Source organism: Seriola lalandi, unplaced genomic scaffold (genome assembly GCF_002814215.2).
Source record: "Seriola lalandi dorsalis isolate HSWRI2012SDOR001 ecotype SW California unplaced genomic scaffold, Sedor1 jcf7180002054370, whole genome shotgun sequence".
Classification (NCBI taxonomy): domain Eukaryota; kingdom Metazoa; phylum Chordata; class Actinopteri; order Carangiformes; family Carangidae; genus Seriola; species Seriola lalandi.
Window position 1 is genome coordinate 97651 of NW_019524923.1, and position 20306 is coordinate 117956.

General features: G+C 40.3%; 2 protein-coding genes across 5 annotated transcripts; one reads left to right on the top strand and one right to left on the bottom strand.

Moving 5' to 3' along the window:
- Window positions 1-869: 869 nt before the first annotated feature.
- On the bottom strand, window positions 870-12431 carry ark2n (arkadia (rnf111) N-terminal like PKA signaling regulator 2n). Of its 4 annotated transcripts, none has more exons than XM_023408627.2 (5): window positions 12215-12430; window positions 9664-10566; window positions 4567-4737; window positions 3993-4107; window positions 870-3865 (listed from the first exon to the last, which is right to left on the bottom strand). In XM_023408627.2, exons 2-5 carry the CDS (start codon window positions 10529-10531, stop codon window positions 3676-3678), a joined length of 1344 nt encoding a protein of 447 aa, XP_023264395.1. In that variant the 5' UTR covers window positions 10532-10566; window positions 12215-12430; the 3' UTR covers window positions 870-3675. The 4 variants fall into 4 exon arrangements, with proteins under 4 accessions (XP_023264395.1, XP_023264394.1, XP_023264397.1 ...); XM_023408626.2 differs by having other exon boundaries at window positions 9664-10569; window positions 12215-12429; XM_023408629.2 differs by lacking the exon at window positions 4567-4737 and having other exon boundaries at window positions 9664-10569; window positions 12215-12429.
- A 2050-nt stretch (window positions 12432-14481) lies between these two features.
- Window positions 14482-19925, top strand: atp5f1a (ATP synthase F1 subunit alpha). The gene is made up of 11 exons (XM_023408683.2): window positions 14482-14627; window positions 16130-16205; window positions 16373-16542; window positions 16763-16936; window positions 17394-17560; window positions 18189-18489; window positions 18619-18843; window positions 18922-19029; window positions 19118-19262; window positions 19383-19533; window positions 19694-19925. The coding sequence occupies exons 1-11, from the start codon at window positions 14568-14570 to the stop codon at window positions 19770-19772; spliced, it is 1656 nt and encodes a 551-aa protein (XP_023264451.1). The 5' UTR covers window positions 14482-14567; the 3' UTR covers window positions 19773-19925.
- The last annotated feature ends 381 nt before the right edge of the window (window positions 19926-20306 follow it).

Here is a 20306-nt window from a genome sequence, read left to right on the forward strand (position 1 = left end):
CTGGTGGTGGTTGGAGCTGTCATTCTGAATAAACCTGCATATAACAGCACACTTGTACAACACTGAGTTTAAACCTGCAGACTAAAAAGACATCTGCAGGAGGAAGGATTCTCATTTCTGGCTTTGAGAGTGAGCCAGCACATTCACTGCTCTGTGAGGCCACCACTGCCCTGTAAAAATTAGCATACAGCTGATGTTCTGCCCCGAGGGTGAAAAGAGCTGGCTAAAGGGCTTCTTTGGTTTAAGGAAAAGGGCCCCGCAGACTGCATTGCTCCACTCCCTCATTGTCCTCTTCATGTGAGCTCCATATGTCCCCCTAGCGGCAGGTGTCACAGGTTGACCTCTGACCCGGCATGCCACTTTGTGGGTGAGGGTGAAGTTGTATTGTTCACAGCCAGGCAGGAGTCTAGACTGTTTGGCCACAGGATAAAAGAACACAATGAGACATCTGATTAAGTATTGTACCTATGATGGCAATTCTTCTCACTCATACAGACAAGTGCATACTCATACAAAACACTTTAGATAGACAAGACTTGTGGCGTCATGATAGTAACATTGAAATTCTACATTTTGAAGTATTTTGTTTGCGAAAGTTGTGTTTAAAGATGTCTGAAAGGATGAAAAATGTCATTATCTGCAGTTCATGTTCCTCTGGAAAACTGGCAGCCAAGTTTGCAAATAAGACATTCATTCATCAGACTTCAATAAAACAACAAAGAAAAATCTTCACCAGTTCAATTTTCCTTCACTAACCTTGATACCAGACATTTAACCTCCCAACAGTCCCAGCCCTTGAGCAAAGATCACACAGCATGATTATAATCCAGTTTTCTAGTAAAAGAAAAATAAATAAACATACCAGAGAGTCATTAAATAACGCTCTATTTATTTAGTTTTAAAATAGTTTCTTTTTGATCTACAGACATAATTTCAAGGAAGTCAAGGACCTGCAGAAGCAACAAAATAAACACCTTGTTTGTTAATTTAAAATACTGACAGTAAAATAAAACAAAAATAACAGAAGAGCAAGGCTAAATTACTAATGAGGGTTATAATCTGACTTGAGGTTAAAAGATGTGACCAAACATGCAATGTGCAACCATAGTTGAGCATCACTGCCCTATTTTCTACCAAACCTCACCTCTAAAGACACGAGCAATGTCTTACTAACATTTCATAATAATCCTAAGGAACAATAGCAAAATGGATTTTGCAAGCAGAAGTGGTCTGGTAAAATAATTGTCCCTACAGTTGTAGCTGCAAATAGTGAAAAGAACTGGCCAATGGAAAACAAAAATATCACATTATACTAAACTGTCTTGAATATGAAACAGAATTCATGTCACCTCATTTCACAAGTGCAACGACTTCCAAATTAAAATCTTCAGACTTACTGAGTAAATTTAAAAGAATAAACTGGAAGCATATTTCAACTTGGGAAAGAAAACAAACCCAAAATATATTCCATTTAGACTTTGGTTTAGTTCCTTATATTTAGGATTTTCCCTTTCTGTGACCAGCAGAAGTTAAATTAATATGATTATATATTTCTCAAGCATCACTTAAAGTCGATGTTATTCAATATGCAATAAAACAAAGTGATAAAACAGTGTATGAAGTTGGATTGCTGATAAACCTTTACCAGCATGGCTGCAGTCTCATCAGGGCTGCAGTACTGCATGAAGACAAAAATAAGACCACAGGGAAAGAGAGCAAGCAGGCCATGAGGACCAGGGTAAAAACAGTTCATACAGTAAATGTCTCCTCTACAGATGCCCCACATGTGGGCACAAACTCAACACCGCGTGTACTGTGTTTATACATGTGCTAAATTCACATCTATTATTAAAATATTTATTGTTGAATAGCAAAATCCACTGCTTTGTAGGTAAAAGAATAAGCTTTATACCATTCTAAAAGAAAATAGTGCACATTTCAAGGCAGTTAGGCCAACTTGCTTTGCAGTATTCAATGGAAGATACATCTCCTCAGTTGTTATAAAGGGGTCCCAGAGGTTTAAAGGTGCTTGCATCCACTCAGGATAAGCATGCAAACAATGAGTGCACCCAGTCAGCACTGCAGGGTCATACATTCACTGATAACCACAACACCTTGTGTCACTTTCACTCTCTCTAACAGAGATGTGGTGTCTGACGAAAAATTTGTCTTTAACAAAAGATACATGATTTCTATTACCAATAAAACATCACATATAGTACTGCTGCGATGGAAATGAGTTGTATTTTGTAGTGTGTCTGTGACAAGTGCGCATGTTTTATTTACCTCTGATTTTGAATCTAACAAGTTGTTCCGTTTGTTTTCATGAAAAAGGAAAAACGTATTATAACATGGAAACAAAGGAAACAAAAGCTGTGAATTTAAAATAAGTTGAGAAATAAACTTATTTGCATTCTGGTGGAGAGTTCAGTCTAGATGAGAAAATCAATACCAATGTCATTTCCATTAAATATGAAGCTACAGCTAGCAGCTGGTTATCTTAGCTTAGCACAGAGACTGAGATGGGGAAATGCTAGCCTTGCTCTGTCCAAGTATTTCTTGGCTCCGCGCAGTCGCCAGGGAACCAGCGGAGACACTGGGAAGTTACTGTGTCCAGCCAAGACTAAGTCTGCCATGTAACCGTCTGTTAAACAGCAAATTGCCATTTTTAGAACTCAGATTAAACAAATGAGATATCATGTTAATCAATGAGCTTTAAAAGGTGCAGGTAGGTGGATTTGTTACCTTTGGACAGAGACAGGCTAGCTGTTTTGAATCCTTTTGCTGAGCTAAACTATACGGGCTGTAGCCTTTATATTTAACAAAAAGATATATGATATCAATCTTCTCTTCAATCTTCTCATTTAAATTCTCAGCACAAAGGCAAATAAGCTTATTTCCCAAGAAGTCCAACTACTCCATTAGGATGAACCAAAACAAAACACTCCCGGACAGTATCGGAGCATGGGCTCTTCTTAAGCTGAGCACTGTATAGTAAAGCGAAATTATCAATGCAGAGCTAAATATGAAACCAGTGGTGAGACTAAAAACAAAATTGACCCAAGACAGGAACAAAGCAAATGTTCCCATCTATCTATGATGTACTGTACAACAGAAAGTGTACCAGCTGCCATTTTGTCTTGACCGCAGGTGACTGCAAATAAAAATGCCAAATCCAGTCTGAAAATATGTTGTTCAGAGTCTGTAGTGAAACGGGTCTTCAGCCATATTGTGATACAGACCTGCTCTTAAGCAGCAACTTGAAGTTTTCACTGTATAGCTTGCAAGCACACAACACCAAATGACTACCTACGTCCGTTATCATGGGGTAACTGAGGTATAAAATGAAGGGAGGATATTGCTATCATTGACAGATCAATCACTCTTACATACATTTCCACCTGCACTTGAAGTGCTGTGCCATTTTATTACAACTAAATTCATAGCTGACAAGCCAAGATCAGGGAATCACGTCAGCAGAATGGCTTTGATACATATGATTGTTCAACAGTAAGTTAAAAACAAACAGTGCTCTGGAGCAGGAAGAGTCCACAAGTGGTTACAGGCGACGCTGCAACTCTAGGAAGGATTTCAGCCGTAACATGGAGGCGAGACGAGAGGGATGAGGATTAGGAGTGAGAGAAAGAAAAAAGGAGTCTTCAGTGTACAAGTTGTTTAAAGTAGGTATTTGTGTCCAGTGTCCTCGTCCAGCGTGAGGTCCACCACTTCAGGAGGGGACACCCAGTTAGGCTGAGGAGAAACAGTAGTCCATAGCTGTGGTTGATTTGTGCTGTTTAACTGCTCCACTGAGTTCTCCTTCCAGGAGGACAAACTCTTTATCACACCTCCGCATGGGTGGGCGCATCTGGATTTAGAAACAAAAAATTCAAAAAATTTGAATTCATTTGTAAAACCGTTGGGGTGGGGGGATATTCACACTGTCAGTAAAAATAAAACTTTACAGATAAAGTTTCCCCTCTTAAAGTCTTTACCGTGGTTTCTCTTGCACTCCGACAATTTCCACCTCGCTGTCGGAGGAAGCAACGTTAATCTGGCCCTTGTTGTGTTGAGAACTCTCCTTGTGCGACAGCTCTGCCTCCATGTGGCCTGAAACAAATAAGAGGAACAGAGTCACACATTGTGAGGAGAGCCGGAGCAGTAGAGAGCTTCAGGCCTTGCTGACACATGAATACTGCAGCTGCTTTGACACAGACAAGAACAAAACAATGATGAATCTGACACTGTGTTTGAAAAGCTGACTGGACAGCATGGAGGGACACATTGGACAAAACATAAATTGTGGACTTTATATTCATGTTTTCACAATGCCGGCTAGTCCGTCATAAAAGGTCAATTCTTTTGTCTTGAAGCAAAGCAGCAAGACTTTTAATAGCACCAAATGCAAGCCAGTGGAGTGTGGGATGAAGGGTAGCACTTCAAAGGCGTCTTGCTGAGATTAATAAGACGGTTTCCCCACTTATTGAAGACATCCATGCCTCTAAATGTCCTTTCTTCACTGAGAAGAGTGGAAATTATCAGTTTAGATATACCGGGTTTGTAACTGACCTGAGATAGAGCTCAGAGCTCTTACACACCCAGAGTGAGCTGCCATATCCTGGCCTCTGTGTGTTTTTAGCTCATGCTTTATCACCGTGGGCCGGACTGTCTCCACACTCATACTCTCCTGGTTAGAATCAGTGTCTGAAATATCATAGTGACCCACTACTGGAGGCCCGTCTGCAGAAAACAAAGAAAACACTTCATTATTCAAATCATGCCTGGGAATAGCGGGACTCTGTTTGGACAAGACTCTGGACACTGCATCCAAAGTGGTGCTAGCTGCAGCGTCTAAAATATACCCAAGGAAACACACCCTATTTCACCAGATGACCAGAAGCAGTAGTAGAATAAAACATTTTGGCTTAGTCAGCCATCGCTCTGCTGTAAAACATGAACAATTACAACTGTGAATAAGATTATGATCACTTTGCAAAGCTACACTGGTGAGGCTTTTATATTATAAGTGTGGTTGTGTTTGGGGTGTATTAATCCTTTTGCAGCAGTCGGGTTTTTTTCTCTCCATTTATTGCTTTTAAAATAACAGCCATTCACATAAAACAACACTAGAATACAGTCATTACAAAACACTTCAACATAATCTTATTCAGTGAGTGAAATGTAGTGGGATAATAGAAGCCTAACAACAGAAGAATAACTGTGGAAGAGCGGGAACATGTATCTTTGTTCTACCCTGTCAAAGGAGTCCCTGGGAGACACGTACACACTTCTATCCAGACGTACAGTATGTGTGAGGGGGTTGGCCTGGACAGTGTGTACTATGAGAGAACACTGCCTATGAATAGCAGATTGGGCTGAAATAAGCAGGTACCAGGGTTACCAGAGAAACCAAGCACTTGCCAATGTAAAAGGCCATGTATTAAAGATAGAAAAAGGACTAATGTAAACCAGGATAGTCTCTTTGGTAAACAATGGACTGTCCTTAGTGTTGTTTTTAATGCACGCACTCTGTTGTGATTGTATGCACGAGGCTCTCTTAACTGTGTTGACAAAAACAGTGGATTTAAAGGCAATTTCAGTTTTAACAAATGCAGGACAGCAGTTGTTGGATCCATTTAAACCCAAAAAGGGCAAAGTAATTATGCACCATGAAACAGAAACACCAATATTCACACAATTTGAAACAAAAACCATTAGGCCAAGAGAAAACAACTAAATAGATAAAATGTTCTGTCAGACACCATTTATCAGCACACGCAAAGCTACACCTTGCACACATGCTGCTGATGAGAACTAATTTGGCCTTGCACATTCTAGATACTAATAAAATCACATGCAAACAGGTGGTGAAACGATGCGATCAGCTTTATGTTTTGTAAAACTGACAGTCATAGGGCTACATTTACACATACAGAAAACACTTTTTAACATCCTAACTATAAATATGATTAGGCCAAAGATTCCTTCATCAATGTCTGAGATGGTTCAATAGTGTTAGCAGTGTTAAGAACTGTGACACTATGGTCATCTACATCAGTAAAAGCAGTTTTGAAGAGAGGGTTGAAGAGGGGTGTTTCCACCTCACCCAAGACCACAGGAGCTGAACCAGAGAAGGCCACTTGATCACCCAGATCAGTCCGTTTTTTTAAGGAAATCAGTAAACATTGCCATGCACCGTACTGCAGCTGTATTACTGCTGTGTATCTGTAAGTTTGATGCCTGGGCTTTCCGTTTAAAGTCAAGCTTCGGAACACGCAGTGCCATGTGGAGACACAGGCCAAGCTGGCAGACCAGTGCAAATAAAAATTTAACTAGGCAAATATTAAATGAGTGAGTGAAGATTTGAGGCTCTTGACATTGTAGCTAATAGCCACAATAAAAGGAACCCATGCCTTATCTGATGCCCATAATCTATACATAGGCTACTAAAAATAACATTGGGAATCATTCCTCCCTCACTAGTTTCCTGTTACTGCACACAGGCAGCAATAGCAGCAAATGTAACAGAAAGGCAAATATTAAAAATGTAAACTCTAATCTAATTACGTCATATGATTTTAAAAAGCAAGAAATCGTGTGGGTTAGTATATTGCGTTTATATTTATAGGCATATCTATGTTTAAATGTTTTGATGTTAGTAAAGCTATGCCACCAAAATAAAGGTTGTCACAAGATTTTAAAAGTCCTGAACCATTCACAAGCAAAGTGCAAACATAGTTCAGGAGAAAGAAGGGTTATGTAGAGTGTTGAACCTGATTTCTAAAGAAATAGTACTATGATGCTTTATCTATCATTCCCAGCATGAGTTCAGATTGACAAGGCACATGCTCTTAAGCAGCAGCACCCACCCTAACACTGTAATGATGGCTGCCCAGGTGCTGTAATGCACATTCTGTCTGAATGACATAATCAGCTTGTGTGTGTGTGTGTGTGTGTGTGTGTGTGTGTGTGTGTGTGTGTGTGTGTGTGTGTGTGTGTGTATCTGTATGTGTATATTTATGTGTGTACAGCTGGTTCACAAAAACAAACAAGCCATACAATAAGCGATACAGTAAGAGCCCTGACTCAACAGTATATTGAGATATGTCCTGTGTCCGTGTCACAGATGCTGCAGAAATCAAACAGGTGAGTTGAATTATTCAGAATGTCAAATCTCACAGTGATTCAGTGCCAGCAGATGCACTGGGCCTCAGGTCTGCACAGTCAAGTTCAAATGACCAGCGCAGGCCCAACTGATGTTGATGGTGTATCCGTTAAGTGACCTCGCATCATTTACCTATTAAAACCCATTGCCATGCTTTCTGCATCAACTAATTCTACACTTGGTAAGATCAAAGTATGAAACTGCAAGGAGTGAAGAAGTGAAATCTAAACATTCAAGAGACCAGGGTCTGGAACACCTAGATTTCCATTCTGAGTGACCACTTCAGGTAGGATGTTGTTGTTTATAGGGGTGGGGGTGAGACTGTTGTTCTCTCGTGCCAGCATGTAGGCAGCCATAGTCTCTGCAGACTCTGACGATGGTAAAAAGGAACTGGGCGGGGACGGGCGTGCCCCCTGGGAGTGATGCTGCTGCCCCTCTAGGGCATCACTTGAGCGTTTGGATGAGTCGTTGTCCGAGTCGAGGTGTGCAAGCTTTTCCATCCAGATGCGGAAGCGCTCCTCAGTCTGGCGCTGCATCACGGCAAAGCGCGTCATGGCCTCCTCCAGAACGCTGCCGATGCCGTTCCTGTCCCACGAACCGCTGTCCAGCAGCCCATGAATCTGGGCGCCCACTCTGGATCTCTCCGATGCACGTCTGAAGCCAGCTTTAAAGACATTGAGGCCAAGCCATAAGAAAATACAGTAGCACTTTCATGCTTCGGAGGTGGACTTTTGTATTAAAGAGAAAATGACAGTTTGTTTTTGGTTACGTGCAGATCGACTCTTTCATGCTGATGGACTACATCATGCAGTTGTAGCACTCAAATCTGTGTGCAGGATGTAAAAATGGTTGAAACGTTTCATGTACTACGGATCCCTAAAGGAAGGAGCTGGATGTCTCAGGCGACTGATTCAGTCGTGGTTTGGAAAATGTGTTAACTGGTGAAACTTTGAGGTAAACACACTTATTTAGGGTAAATTAATTACAACCCTATGATGCATGGACAACAAATATGTCTAACTATACTTGCTTCTAAAACCATCTTTATATAATACCTCAATACTTCTCCTGAACAAAACTCTATGACTGGATGAACTAGTTCCACTGTGGAAACAGACTAAGTGAGCTAAACAATAGTTTATTAAACAAAACCCCTCATACATCACAAGCTAAATCCTGATTTCAATGGAACAGAAAACTCACCTACTAAAACCAACCCAACAGGTTATATTCTAAGAAACACAATCAAAGGGAAAAGATCAGCCTAAGGTAAACAAAATGACTTGTCCAACAACAGCATCGAGCAGCGGGCCAATATCAACCGACTAGAAGCTACTTAAAGAGAACTCAACTCACCCAAGAGATTTCTACAACCATCAGGAAACATTAGATTTACTAAGGGAACAAACATAGGACTTATGTGCAAGGATACAATACTGCCAGTGTTTGTTTAGACATTTCTGTGACTGCATTTAGTTTACAGCACAGCCATCACCAGTCAAGAGCTATCTGACTTTCAAAAGGTGCTACAGAACCCATTATAGAGAAAAGAACCACCTGTTTGCAATTCTAAAAAGCTTCATTTCCTCTTGTGTAGGCAGAGTGAAGTGTATGATAGTCCTAGGGAATATTCAAAAGCTGCAGGCAGAGACAGAAAAGCAGGATATACTAAATACCTAGTAGACTCCAGGTGATGAAGAAATTCACTAATAGAAAAGATTATATAAACCTTTTAAATTAACTTGTTTCTAATGAAATGACACACTAAATATGATTTTGAATATAAACTCTCTGGTACAAGGTTATATTTCTACAACACATTAATGCTGAACAGTAGCTGCAGAGTCTTGCAAGTCAGACTAACACAGTGAGATCATACACCATTGTCTATTTGCAGCAAAGGCTGGGGCTATAAATGGCTCACTTGTTGAATTGCAGAACTCATAATATAGGTTAGAGTATTACAGCTCTGTATATATGAGTTGAAAAATGTCCACTAGATTTCCACAGCATGCAAACGATGAGACAAAGTTCCAACAAAACACATTGTATTACGAGAAGTGACTGGGCATAGGCCCTTCTAAAAACACAGTTGAAGTATTGAAAGATATGGTGAATGAAGACAGATGATGAGTGAGAAAATGACCAAAAAAAAAAAAAAGAATGAAAAAAACAAACAGACAAAGCAGTGCTTGTATTGATCTGATACAAAGGCTTTGAACAGCCCCATGAAATGTTCGTATTATATGTGAAAGGTGAACAATTTGATTTAGGTTGCCTGAAAATCTATAGTCACACAGGCAGCCTCTTATTGTTAAGATCTGTGTTTGACTCAGATGGCAAATTATCTGTGACTGTTATACACAGTTGGACTATGTGTTGTTTCATTACCATGTGATAGTGTTTTACATATGATATTTTAAGTGGCTGGTGTTACTGTTACCCTGGAAAGGTGTAGTAGTAATGTGCAAATGGCATGTATCGTGAATACTGGATGTTACCTGGAATATCTGTCTTGATTGTCTTGCTACCTCCTGAAGTGTCATCATCCTCGTCCTCAGAGGTGCTGGTGCTGGAGTCACATGTGAGCTCGCTGTCACTCGTACTGCTGTCCTGCAGCAGGTTATACTTCTTCCGTGCTGCCGCCTCTCGTTTTTGTCTCAGCAAGCGCATACGCTCCTTGTGTTTCTGGCTACGATGACCTTTCACTTTCCCCAGCTTGCCATTGGTTTGTTTTTCCTGCCCTCCTGCTGCTACCACAGTGGGCTGGCAGCGATTTTTCTTTGCAGCCATTGCATTGGGAGGCATCTCGCTCTCTGAACGTGACCGCCGAGACTTTCTCCCCCCTGTCGCCGTGGCAGATGTTTGCTTTCCGGCTGCCTGCCCAGGATCATTTACAGCTTCCATGTTGCCCTCTTCCTCTCCTCCTGCAGGAGGACCAGCACCTTCTTCCCCTGAGGAGAGTGTGTCTGAGTCAGCGAGGTGGCCACTGGATGAGGGGGAGAGCATGCAGGGGTTTGAGGAGTCACTCTCATAGATATGTCGAGACACAGGCTTGTCACTCCCTGTAGAGGCATGCTGGGACTCTGGGGAGTCTCGGCGGAGCTCTTTCATCAGGCATGGCATGGAGAGGAGACTCTGCTCACCCTCTGTATTCAAGGGGCTGTCTGCCTCCTTTTCCCTTGGTGGTGAGCTGGTACTGGTGGTGGTCTCCGTTTTCAGATGCTCATCCTGCTCTCCCTGAAGAGAAGCCGTGGCTGATTGTGCTTCGTCAAGGCACTCTGGGGGGCACTCAGCATCCCCAAATTCCTCTGCCTTCTCTGAATCAGCCATCTTCATGCTAGTTGAGCCCAGAGCCCAAAGGTCCATCAAACATGGACCAATGTGCCTGGACGGGAGCTCACCTGCTGGAAGAAGAACATATGAATAATTTAAAATCAGGTTCTAAATATTTGCAACATGATAGATGTTAGAGAATGGGGCATAATAGCTTTTTTTTTTTTTTTTTACTAGACAAACTTTCAGTGCAGTAAGTAATTGGTTTCACACTGGCTTTCTGCATCTGAGGTGAGTACTTCAAACACCATGTGTGTAATAGATAAGTGCAAATTATAAACAATAATTTAAAGTTGGTATCAAATACAATATCTTTACCAAGGTCTCATTTGGGATTATTAACTTCTAGTCATAGTGCAGTGCCTGTTCAAAATATGCCTGCCAGTAGCCTGATGGGAGCAATGGGCTCCATTTACAAACTCACAAAGCAATGTTCTGTGATGTCGCTAATGACTGACTTAACTGTTCAGAGTGATGGCTGTATGTCATGGTGTGAATATACCTTGCAATATATGCCAATTTTTCTATGCTGGTAGATAACATTTTATGCCACTAGCTAAGGCTAGCTCTAATATAATCTTTGGATACATCACCAAGCCTATATGAGATTACTCATTTCAAAAGCAGCATAAATATTCCAACAACAGAATGGACGAGAGAAAATTACTTTCATTTATTTAGGTTGGTATATTGAGCTAACATTGTCAATAGGGAGAAAAACATATATACACATCTATGGTAGTAATGGTCATAAAACTAGCTCACTGGCATTAGATTTGCATATGGATCAGGGGGGGCGGTACCGGTGTGACAGTGGCCTACCACTGAGGAAACAGTATATACCGGCGGAACGCAAGCGACGTACCAACTGCCACTTTTCGATATCAGCGCCACTGCAAGTTTGAAGTCGATCGGATGAGCGGTTATCGAGGAAATCGAAGGACAGAAAGAAAGAAAAGGCAGATAGACGGACAAAGAGATAGATATCCCTATTTATTAGTACAGTAACCATAGAGCCCCCAAAATGAAATATTTCGATTTAAATAGTATATCTCCACTTAAACTATATTCATATAGATACACCGTTTTGTCTTCTTGTTTTTCTAGCCTTACAAACAGCGATTTTCAACTTGGGCATTTTCTACCGGGTTAACATGTTGCATAACTGTTGACTTTTCACATAACAAAAACAACATATATTCCCATGCAATATTGGCCAGAAATGTCCCTTTATCGGTGTTGATGGTGAACAATTAACGCTAGCTAGCTTGTAAAGGGAATTAATGTTACTCTTACTTTTAATTTGAATCTTCTTTTATACCTCACATAGCCTAATGATTTCATTAATGTCTGATAAACCTCTTCAGCCACATTGAACTAGGTGTGTGCACACTCAGACATTTATTTGTGCCTAAATGAATGACTTTAGTTAGTTGGGTCTGTGGCTAACTGAGGCTAACACAGGCTCGGATCCAGACACTACTTTTAGCTGCGTAGTGAAGCTAACCTCGGTCATAACCTTACACTCCCGAAACTCAGCGAGAAGAATACGACAAGTCATGGAAAAATAATCATGTTACAGGACAGCTGCCTAGCAAGATCCTATAAATGGAAGCAGTATCTGTCCAGTCAGAGGCGTAACAGGCAGGATAATGTCAGCAGCTAACAGCTAACGTTATCTCAGCAACTTAGCTTAAAACGGGTGCGCTAACTTACCGCGGCGTTAGTTACAATCTTCTTTTCCCAGTGTCAGACTTTTCGACATCTTCGGTAATTTGTAGCCTCTTAGATTTACGATGCACAAACAATGCCCTGCAAAACAGACTTCACTCCTTTAAAACTTGGAAGAATTTAAACGTGTTTTGGCGCAGTGCGCTCGCACCTTTGCGAGCCCTGTTAGCCGTTAGCGGCTAGCTGTGTGTTTATTTTAAAATGTCTCCATCAGCCGTTCACAAAGCTACGTGCGCCATTTCCGGCCTGTTCTCTGTGGCCGAGCGCCCCTGTGGTCAGATATTAATACTGCAAGGTGAGAAAATACCGCAAGACAAGCAGGGACAGCGAGGGATGGAGCAACCAGTACCCTAACAAATGGTCCATGCATGGCCGGATTAACCTCCTAGGGGACCCCGGGGTAAAAATTTGTTCATGGACCCCCACTGAACATTGGCAGTTTCATTACTTCCCCAGACAGAGAAACCAACCAGTAGGTTACCTCTAGATCTGAAAGGAGTAGCCTATAGCCAATTCATTATTGTTGAAAATTAATGTATGCTAAATTTCACTCACCAGTTTCTCTGATATGAATATATGTTAGTTTAGGTTTCTATGAGAGTAAACTCAACATCTTTGGGTTTTTGACATAGCAGCTATGGGCTTTGGGGAATTGTAACACAATTTTTTTTTTACATTTTAGATGCTAAACATTCAACTATTATGGATTATTACTGATAAATGAACATGTTATTAATGACATATTAATACATCAGGGTGTGAGCACGTGCCAATTTGTTTTAGATGGTCCCTGCTGTTTTGCTTTGTAGGACTACCTAAATTTCATATAATCTTACTGCATTGAATGACTACTGCTACTGGCACTTTGTCTTGTACAAACAAAATAAACCAACAGCCTGATGACAGTAGATTGGGTGTACAAATAAACAGGTGTTTCAGTTCTTTTAGGGCATATCAGGTGTTTTGACTATCTCACCTTTCTTCAAATTGTGTTACCAACTCAAGTATACTATATCCTTTAACTCATGTTATCAATGCCAGAAATCATGTGTTACCTTAGACATTTTTCCCATAACATGTTATTTTGATAATCAAGCTTACAAATTGTGCTGTATATAAGATTTTCTGATATATTTCCTTGATATATCATGCATATACTGTATCTTTTGGATCACTTTGTGTCTGCATTGTGCAATGGGTACATACACTGCCATCTAGTGGGTGGACAATACAGACTATTCAAGATTGTGTAACACAATGATGCAGATTGGTTGAAATTACTATTAAACGTTTTTTTAACCAAGGGATTTATCAACCATAAAATGAATATGAGCACAACAAAATTGCTTTCATAGACTACTCAACCAGTTTAGAACAATACTTTACTGTCATTTAATGCATGTACAATCTACAGCAGTGTTTCACATGGGTCCCCAAATTATCTGAATGTATAATATGAAGCCATAGCCCCCTCAAGTGCATTTCAAAATATATAAGCAGGATAAATGTTGTTTCATTAGCCTACACAATAAAATGCCAACTCAGTTTTGGTTAATAAAAACTTTTTTTTTTCTTTTTTTTTTTAAAATGTGTGTCCCATGTGAAAACTGAAAAATAACCCAATTGATTTTTTTTCTTAAGAAATAAACCTAACTTCATTAGAGCAATACAAAATTTAAAATTATAAAATGAAAGCAAATAGATAAAATAAAACTTTACATCCCTGCTCAATTCAGAATATAAATATAAATAAAATGGCTAGAGCTTGGTGCTTTTGCCATAAATCATAACTGTCAAGCATAATCTCAAGCACAGTGAAATCTCAGCCAGTGCCTATATTGTTTCTTTGTTTTTACTTAAATCAGTTACATTTTTTGGTCTAACTCTTAAATCTGGAATAATGATAGCATACATTCATTTAAGATACCTTTATTAGAAACATGTGTCTTTGATTCAATCTACTGGCGTCCAAGCTAGATCTTGATCACTATGTGCAGTCATGTTATATCAAAGACCAGATAAGCTATAATTATAAATTACTAAAATTAAATAAAATATCTTAACAAATGGGTTATATTAAATAAAGATTTTTCTCCTCATTTATTTGGTGGGGTATATATGTCTGATTAATATATTTCACTTATTTATTCATTTCATTGTCCATTATAAATAGAGATATGACGTAGCCGATTTTAAAAAGGAAACGAAACGAGAAAAAAAGAGGTATTTTATTTTGAAGTATTTCCGGGTCACGGTGACCTTTCTACAAATCGGCTTCCGCGTCCGCCATCCTTCTCTCTCCGCTCCGGGAGTAGGACAGACCCACCAGAACACCAACATGCTGTCAGTTCGCGTCGCAGCGGCTCTTGCCCGCACCCTACCTCGACGGGCTGGATTTGTAAGCATCTTTAACTTCTTTATCTTTCGATTTGTGTCGAGTTCAGTCGAAAAAATCCCGAATTTATTCACACGAAAGCTTATGGCGATGTTGTGCATTGATACGTCTTTGCGCGTAGGACACCGGGCCCTTCACGTTGCTAGTCCCGCACTGTTAACATTTTTAGATGACAGACAGCAACAAGCCGCCTTCACGATCGTGCAGCACATTATGAAGGGTGACTCTACGATAAAACCAATCTCTGGTCCGTTGTCAATGGACGTGACTAAGATAAAGTGCAGTAAAATAATTTGGTGAAGGTCAGGTTTGTCTCACTCCGCATGCCGGCTTTCACTGCAAATGCGTTTGCCAGACTAAGCTTTGCATTATAGGTCATTTCACTGCTGTTTGTATATGGGTTGAAATTAAGAGAGATACTCTACTGTTCTGTCTATAATGTATTATTGCCAAGGACTCTCCCGTGACACAGCAGATTGCACGGCCAGAGGCCTTTAACAAATGTTTTCATTTACCCAGTTGCCAGTTTATTAGGTACAGCTACCTAAAGCTAATGCAGTCTAATGCATTACGGGCCTACAATAAGTACAATCCTCATGGAGATTATAATGTTTTATTGAATGTGTAAAACTGTATGGTCATTTGTGGTGTTGTAGATAGTAATGATAGTGGTAAAATGATAATGAAGGGCCATCAGGAGATGTTATAGATCTATAAACTAAAAGGGGGATTGTTGTGAGAGTGGATTGTGCCGCCAGAGGCCGTTTAATCTTTTTGTTTGTTTTGGAGTTTAAATCAGCATCATCTGATCCATTGCAAACACTGTCATTACTGCTAGCTGCAGAGGCTAGGAAGGTCATTGTCTCTTGAGCTAGTGTCATTTTTAGCAATAACTTTAAATAACAAATCACTTTTAGTTGTTTAATCCATCTATCCATTTTATGCTGCTTGTGCACGACATATCAATATACTTATATCGTTAGGAACTGTAGTAATTAAACTGGAAAGTATTGAAAAAATACCATACATACCATAGTTCAAATCATACCTACTAGTTTTCAAGTTGCATATATCCTTGCTCAACACAAGAAAAAAAAGCAACATGTTATTTTGCATGAAAAGATGAAAGAATAGAAAGTAGCATCAAAATATACAACTATAACTAAGAAAAAGTTTTGGTTCACATTGTAGAAATTAAACAAAGATATGTCATTTCTGGCCACCATCTTTTGTTTGTTATTGGACATGTAGGTGCAAATTGGGAAATAGGTTAAAAATCTTTTTTAGTGTGCACCACAGATAATTTTTTCATCCAGGTGCTTAGAAGATGCCTTAAAAAAGCTTGTAAGTTTTATTAGGGATGTTTTATTAGACTGAATCAGTGTTGGCTGGACATACCCAATAAAGTGTATAACTGTATGTGTTGAATTCTGATCACTTAAACAAGCTGCACTTTTTTGGACTGATTAAAAGCCATTCCTTTACTTCTTTCCTTTGTCATAAAGGTATCCAAGAACGTTGCTGCTGCATGTGTAGGAGCCAAGAATCTACACACCACCCGACCATGGCTGCAGAAAACAGGTCAGTATTTCAGGAAACTTTTATTGGTCTACTGCTAAAGAAAATAAATTAATTTGTAACATTATTACCCAACAAGGTTTCCAAATATGTTCGGTTAAGACTCATCTGTCATTTAAAGATTTTTCTTAGCGGAGCTCAGCTCAGTGATTGTTTTACATCCATTAAAGGCACAGCTGAGGTCTCATCCATCCTGGAGGAGAAGATCATGGGAGCTGACACCAGTGCTGATTTGGAAGAGACTGGTCGCGTGCTGTCCATCGGTGATGGTATTGCCAGAGTGTACGGTCTTAGGAACGTACAGGCTGAGGAGATGGTGGAGTTCTCCTCTGGTCTGAAGGTATGTCTGATGATGTTATCCTTCGATAGTGACCTCTGCACAGAAGAATCTGCTCATTTTCCCCTCCATGGGTTAAAAAAAGAGAAAAAAGTAATTTATCAATATCAAACTCAGTGTATGCTGATTTATTAAATGGAGGTTGGTAGATACCATCGACATGTTATCAGTACCTTGGCCGTTTAAAAGGGAAAGTGATGGTAACTGTTGTTCTCTTCTCCAGGGCATGTCTCTGAACTTGGAGCCTGACAACGTTGGTGTTGTGGTGTTTGGTAACGACAAGTTGATCAAGGAGGGCGACATTGTCAAGAGAACAGGTGCTATTGTAGATGTTCCTGTTGGTGAAGAGCTCCTGGGCCGTGTTGTCGATGCTCTGGGAAATGCCATCGATGGAAAGGTAATGAATTCATTTTTAAGCTTGTTCGTCTTTCAGTGTTTCTCATGTAACAATATTTTCCATTATCATTCTGCTGATTTATATTCTCAATCAGATAATTGCTCATCTATAAAATGTAAGAAAAAAAGTGAATTTTTTTTTTTTTGATGTTTGATCGTAAACATATTCAGTTTACGATCACGTATGACAAAGAGAATAGTTAAATCCTCACATTTGAGAAATAAAGAGATAGTTTGGCATATTTGCTTGAAAAATGACTAAAATGATTAATTGATTATCAGAGTAGTTGCTGATTGGTTTTCTGTCAAGCTACTTAACTTATCAGTTAAGCAACAAATGGTTTCAACTCTAATGGACAGGGAGTTCTGGCACCATTCCTTAGAATAGTGTCATAGCCACATATAAGAGATTAGTTGATAGCACTCAATCACTTTTTCTTTAACTGTTTTCTTCACAGGGCCCCCTTGGCTCCTCGATCCGCAGGCGTGTGGGTCTGAAGGCCCCTGGTATCATCCCCCGTATCTCTGTGAGGGAGCCCATGCAGACCGGCATCAAAGCCGTGGACAGTCTGGTCCCCATCGGTCGTGGACAGCGTGAGCTCATCATCGGGGACAGGCAGACTGGGTAAGAGGATTCTGCTTAAAGTGAACACTTGAGCACATGGTGGCATTTGGTTCCCGACTGTGAATATACATTGAGAATGTTAGGTATTAATTATATTTTGTGTTTTATTGTTGTTGTTTCATCACAGTTTTATTAATTCTGTGAAAGTGATTCATAATGCGACAGTCTGAGTAATTTACCCTTCTGTGGTTGTTTTCTTAAAAGGCTTTCAAATGCACTTGACTTGAAGGTGGTGTAGTGTTTTTTAATTACTGTAAGTTCTCAGAGCCTGTAATTCAAATAATGGCTGAATCTCAAATTATAGCCAGGGGCGTGGCCAGCATGAATAATTACTGGCCCATTGCTAATAAAAGTGTTGTAAAAATACAAAAAAACATCACGGTAAATTTAGTATAATGTACTTGTCCATGGCACTAATTCATCAGCACAATAACAGTGTTGTGTTACACTCATCACTCTGCTGCTCTGAGCGTTTTCTCTGCCACTGGGGTAAATAAAGGCCCGGCCCACTTTAGAAGAATATTCAGAATATTGGGTTCCAAAGCACAAGACTGAAAATCACTTATGTACAACATGGAGCTGTTTGTCAGTGTATCCACAGTGCTTAGTCTTGAAATTTGTGTTGCAGCAAAACCGCAATTGCCATCGACACTATCATCAACCAGAAGCGCTTCAACGAAGGAACTGATGAGAAGAAGAAGCTGTATTGCATCTACGTCGCTATCGGCCAGAAGAGATCCACTGTGGCTCAGCTGGTGAAGAGGCTCACTGATGCTGACGCCATGAAGTATACCATCGTGGTGTCTGCTACTGCCTCTGACGCCGCTCCGCTGCAGTACCTGGCTCCCTACTCCGGCTGCTCCATGGGAGAGTACTTCAGAGACAACGGCAAGCACGCCCTGATCATCTACGACGATCTGTCCAAGCAGGTGAGTTTTATTTTTTAAATCTGATTGTTATAGCAGCTTTTTAACACATGGAAAAACCAGTTGCTCTAAATAATTTTCTGAAAGCTTAGTACGGAGTTAAACCCAACCTCGTGTGTTATCTATCTACAGGCTGTTGCCTACCGTCAGATGTCCCTGCTGCTCCGTCGTCCTCCCGGTCGTGAGGCTTACCCAGGAGACGTCTTCTACTTGCATTCCCGTCTGCTGGAGAGAGCCGCTAAGATGAACGATAACTTCGGTGGTGGCTCCCTCACAGCCCTTCCCGTTATTGAGACACAGGCTGGCGACGTCTCAGCCTACATTCCAACTAATGTCATCTCCATCACAGACGGACAGGTGAGTGTGTGACTCGTCATCATACTTCATCACAAGAGAAATCCCAAACCGTTATCTAAATGCTGTTTTCTCACTCAGATCTTCTTGGAGACTGAGCTGTTCTACAAGGGCATTCGTCCAGCCATCAACGTGGGTCTGTCTGTGTCACGTGTCGGCTCTGCTGCCCAGACCCGGGCCATGAAGCAGGTTAGTCTCGCTTCTAATCACCCATCTCCCGGCTCAAGGCACAATTAATGTCTTTGATTCTGACTTATTGATTTCTGTCCATCATCAGGTGGCCGGTACCATGAAGCTCGAGCTGGCCCAGTACCGTGAGGTGGCTGCCTTCGCCCAGTTTGGTTCTGACTTGGACGCTGCCACTCAGCAGCTGCTGAACCGTGGTGTTCGTCTGACTGAGCTCCTCAAACAGGGGCAGTACTGTGAGTTACTGTTACTGTTCATTTCAGTGTTGAAAATGGAGTACGTGGACATGTCTTTCAGAAAATCTGTCAATTCCAGCGTTGTCTTAACTACTATACCTGTGCACTTTTGTCCTTCAGCTCCCATGGCTATTGAAGAGCAGGTAACAGTCATTTATGCTGGTGTGAGGGGACACCTGGACAAAATGGAGCCTAGCAAGATCACCAAGTTTGAGAAGGCGTTCCTGCAGCACATACTGAGCCAGCACCAAGACCTGCTGGCAGCTATTAGGTAAGTTAAAGGGCTTTGAGGTGGAAGCATGTGTGATACTATATATATATATATATATATATATATATATATATATATATATATATATATATATATATATTTTATTCATTTATAATTTATGTTTGCATATTTATTGTAACCAATCTCTCCTTCATTACAGGGCTGATGGCAAAATCTCTGAGGCATCTGATGCCAAACTCAAGCAGATTGTGTTGACTTTCCTCTCCAGCTTTGAGTAAAGTGATGCATTTTGGTCTAGTTGTTTTCATGTTTGCATAGTGCAGCGTCAGTTATACTTTCTATGAACTTGAACCAAGAAAACATTCAAGTGGCACTTGATCTTTAATGTACAGACATCTCTTAACGGAGAATAAAGTATTCCAACTAACTGACTTTATCGCCTCTTTTGGTGTTCAGAGCGCTTTTGTCACTTGTAATATACCATCAATTTATGTTTTCTCACACCATGATTTGCAATTCATACTGATCATATAACACAGTAAAATGATTGAAAGCAATGTTGATATTCAGTATAGTGCTCAGCCACACCTCTGAACTATTTCTCAAAATCCATCCTCAGATTTCTTGAGCAGAACTTCAGGAGATTATAGTGAGATGCTGCTTTAGTTGCAACATGTCATTCAGAAGCCAGTTTACAGAAAATATATACAAGTATAAATGAAAAGCTCATTGACAATTTTAATCTTTGATTATAATGTAGAAAAGTTATACTTTTAAGTTGAAGTAAATGTTTGAGGTCATTCTCATGTATG

What these genes read in the sequence shown, in the direction of transcription:
- atp5f1a (XM_023408683.2), top strand. Translation starts at nt 14,568, where the DNA reads ATGCTGTCAGTTCGCGTCGCAGCGGCTCTTGCCCGCACCCTACCTCGA. An exon ending in AGTTCTCCTCTGGTCTGAAG is followed by an intron (nt 16,543 to 16,762) that starts GTATGTCTGATG and finishes TCTCTTCTCCAG; the next exon opens with GGCATGTCTCTGAACTTGGA. An exon ending in ATCGGGGACAGGCAGACTGG is followed by an intron (nt 17,561 to 18,188) that starts GTAAGAGGATTC and finishes TTTGTGTTGCAG; the next exon opens with CAAAACCGCAATTGCCATCG.
- ark2n (XM_023408627.2), bottom strand. Translation starts at nt 10,531, where the DNA reads ATGGACCTTTGGGCTCTGGGCTCAACTAGCATGAAGATGGCTGATTCA. An exon ending in AATCAAGACAGATATTCCAG is followed by an intron (nt 4,738 to 9,663) that starts GTAACATCCAGT and finishes TGTTTTCTGCAG; the next exon opens with ACGGGCCTCCAGTAGTGGGT. An exon ending in GGAGTGCAAGAGAAACCACG is followed by an intron (nt 3,866 to 3,992) that starts GTAAAGACTTTA and finishes TTCTAAATCCAG; the next exon opens with ATGCGCCCACCCATGCGGAG.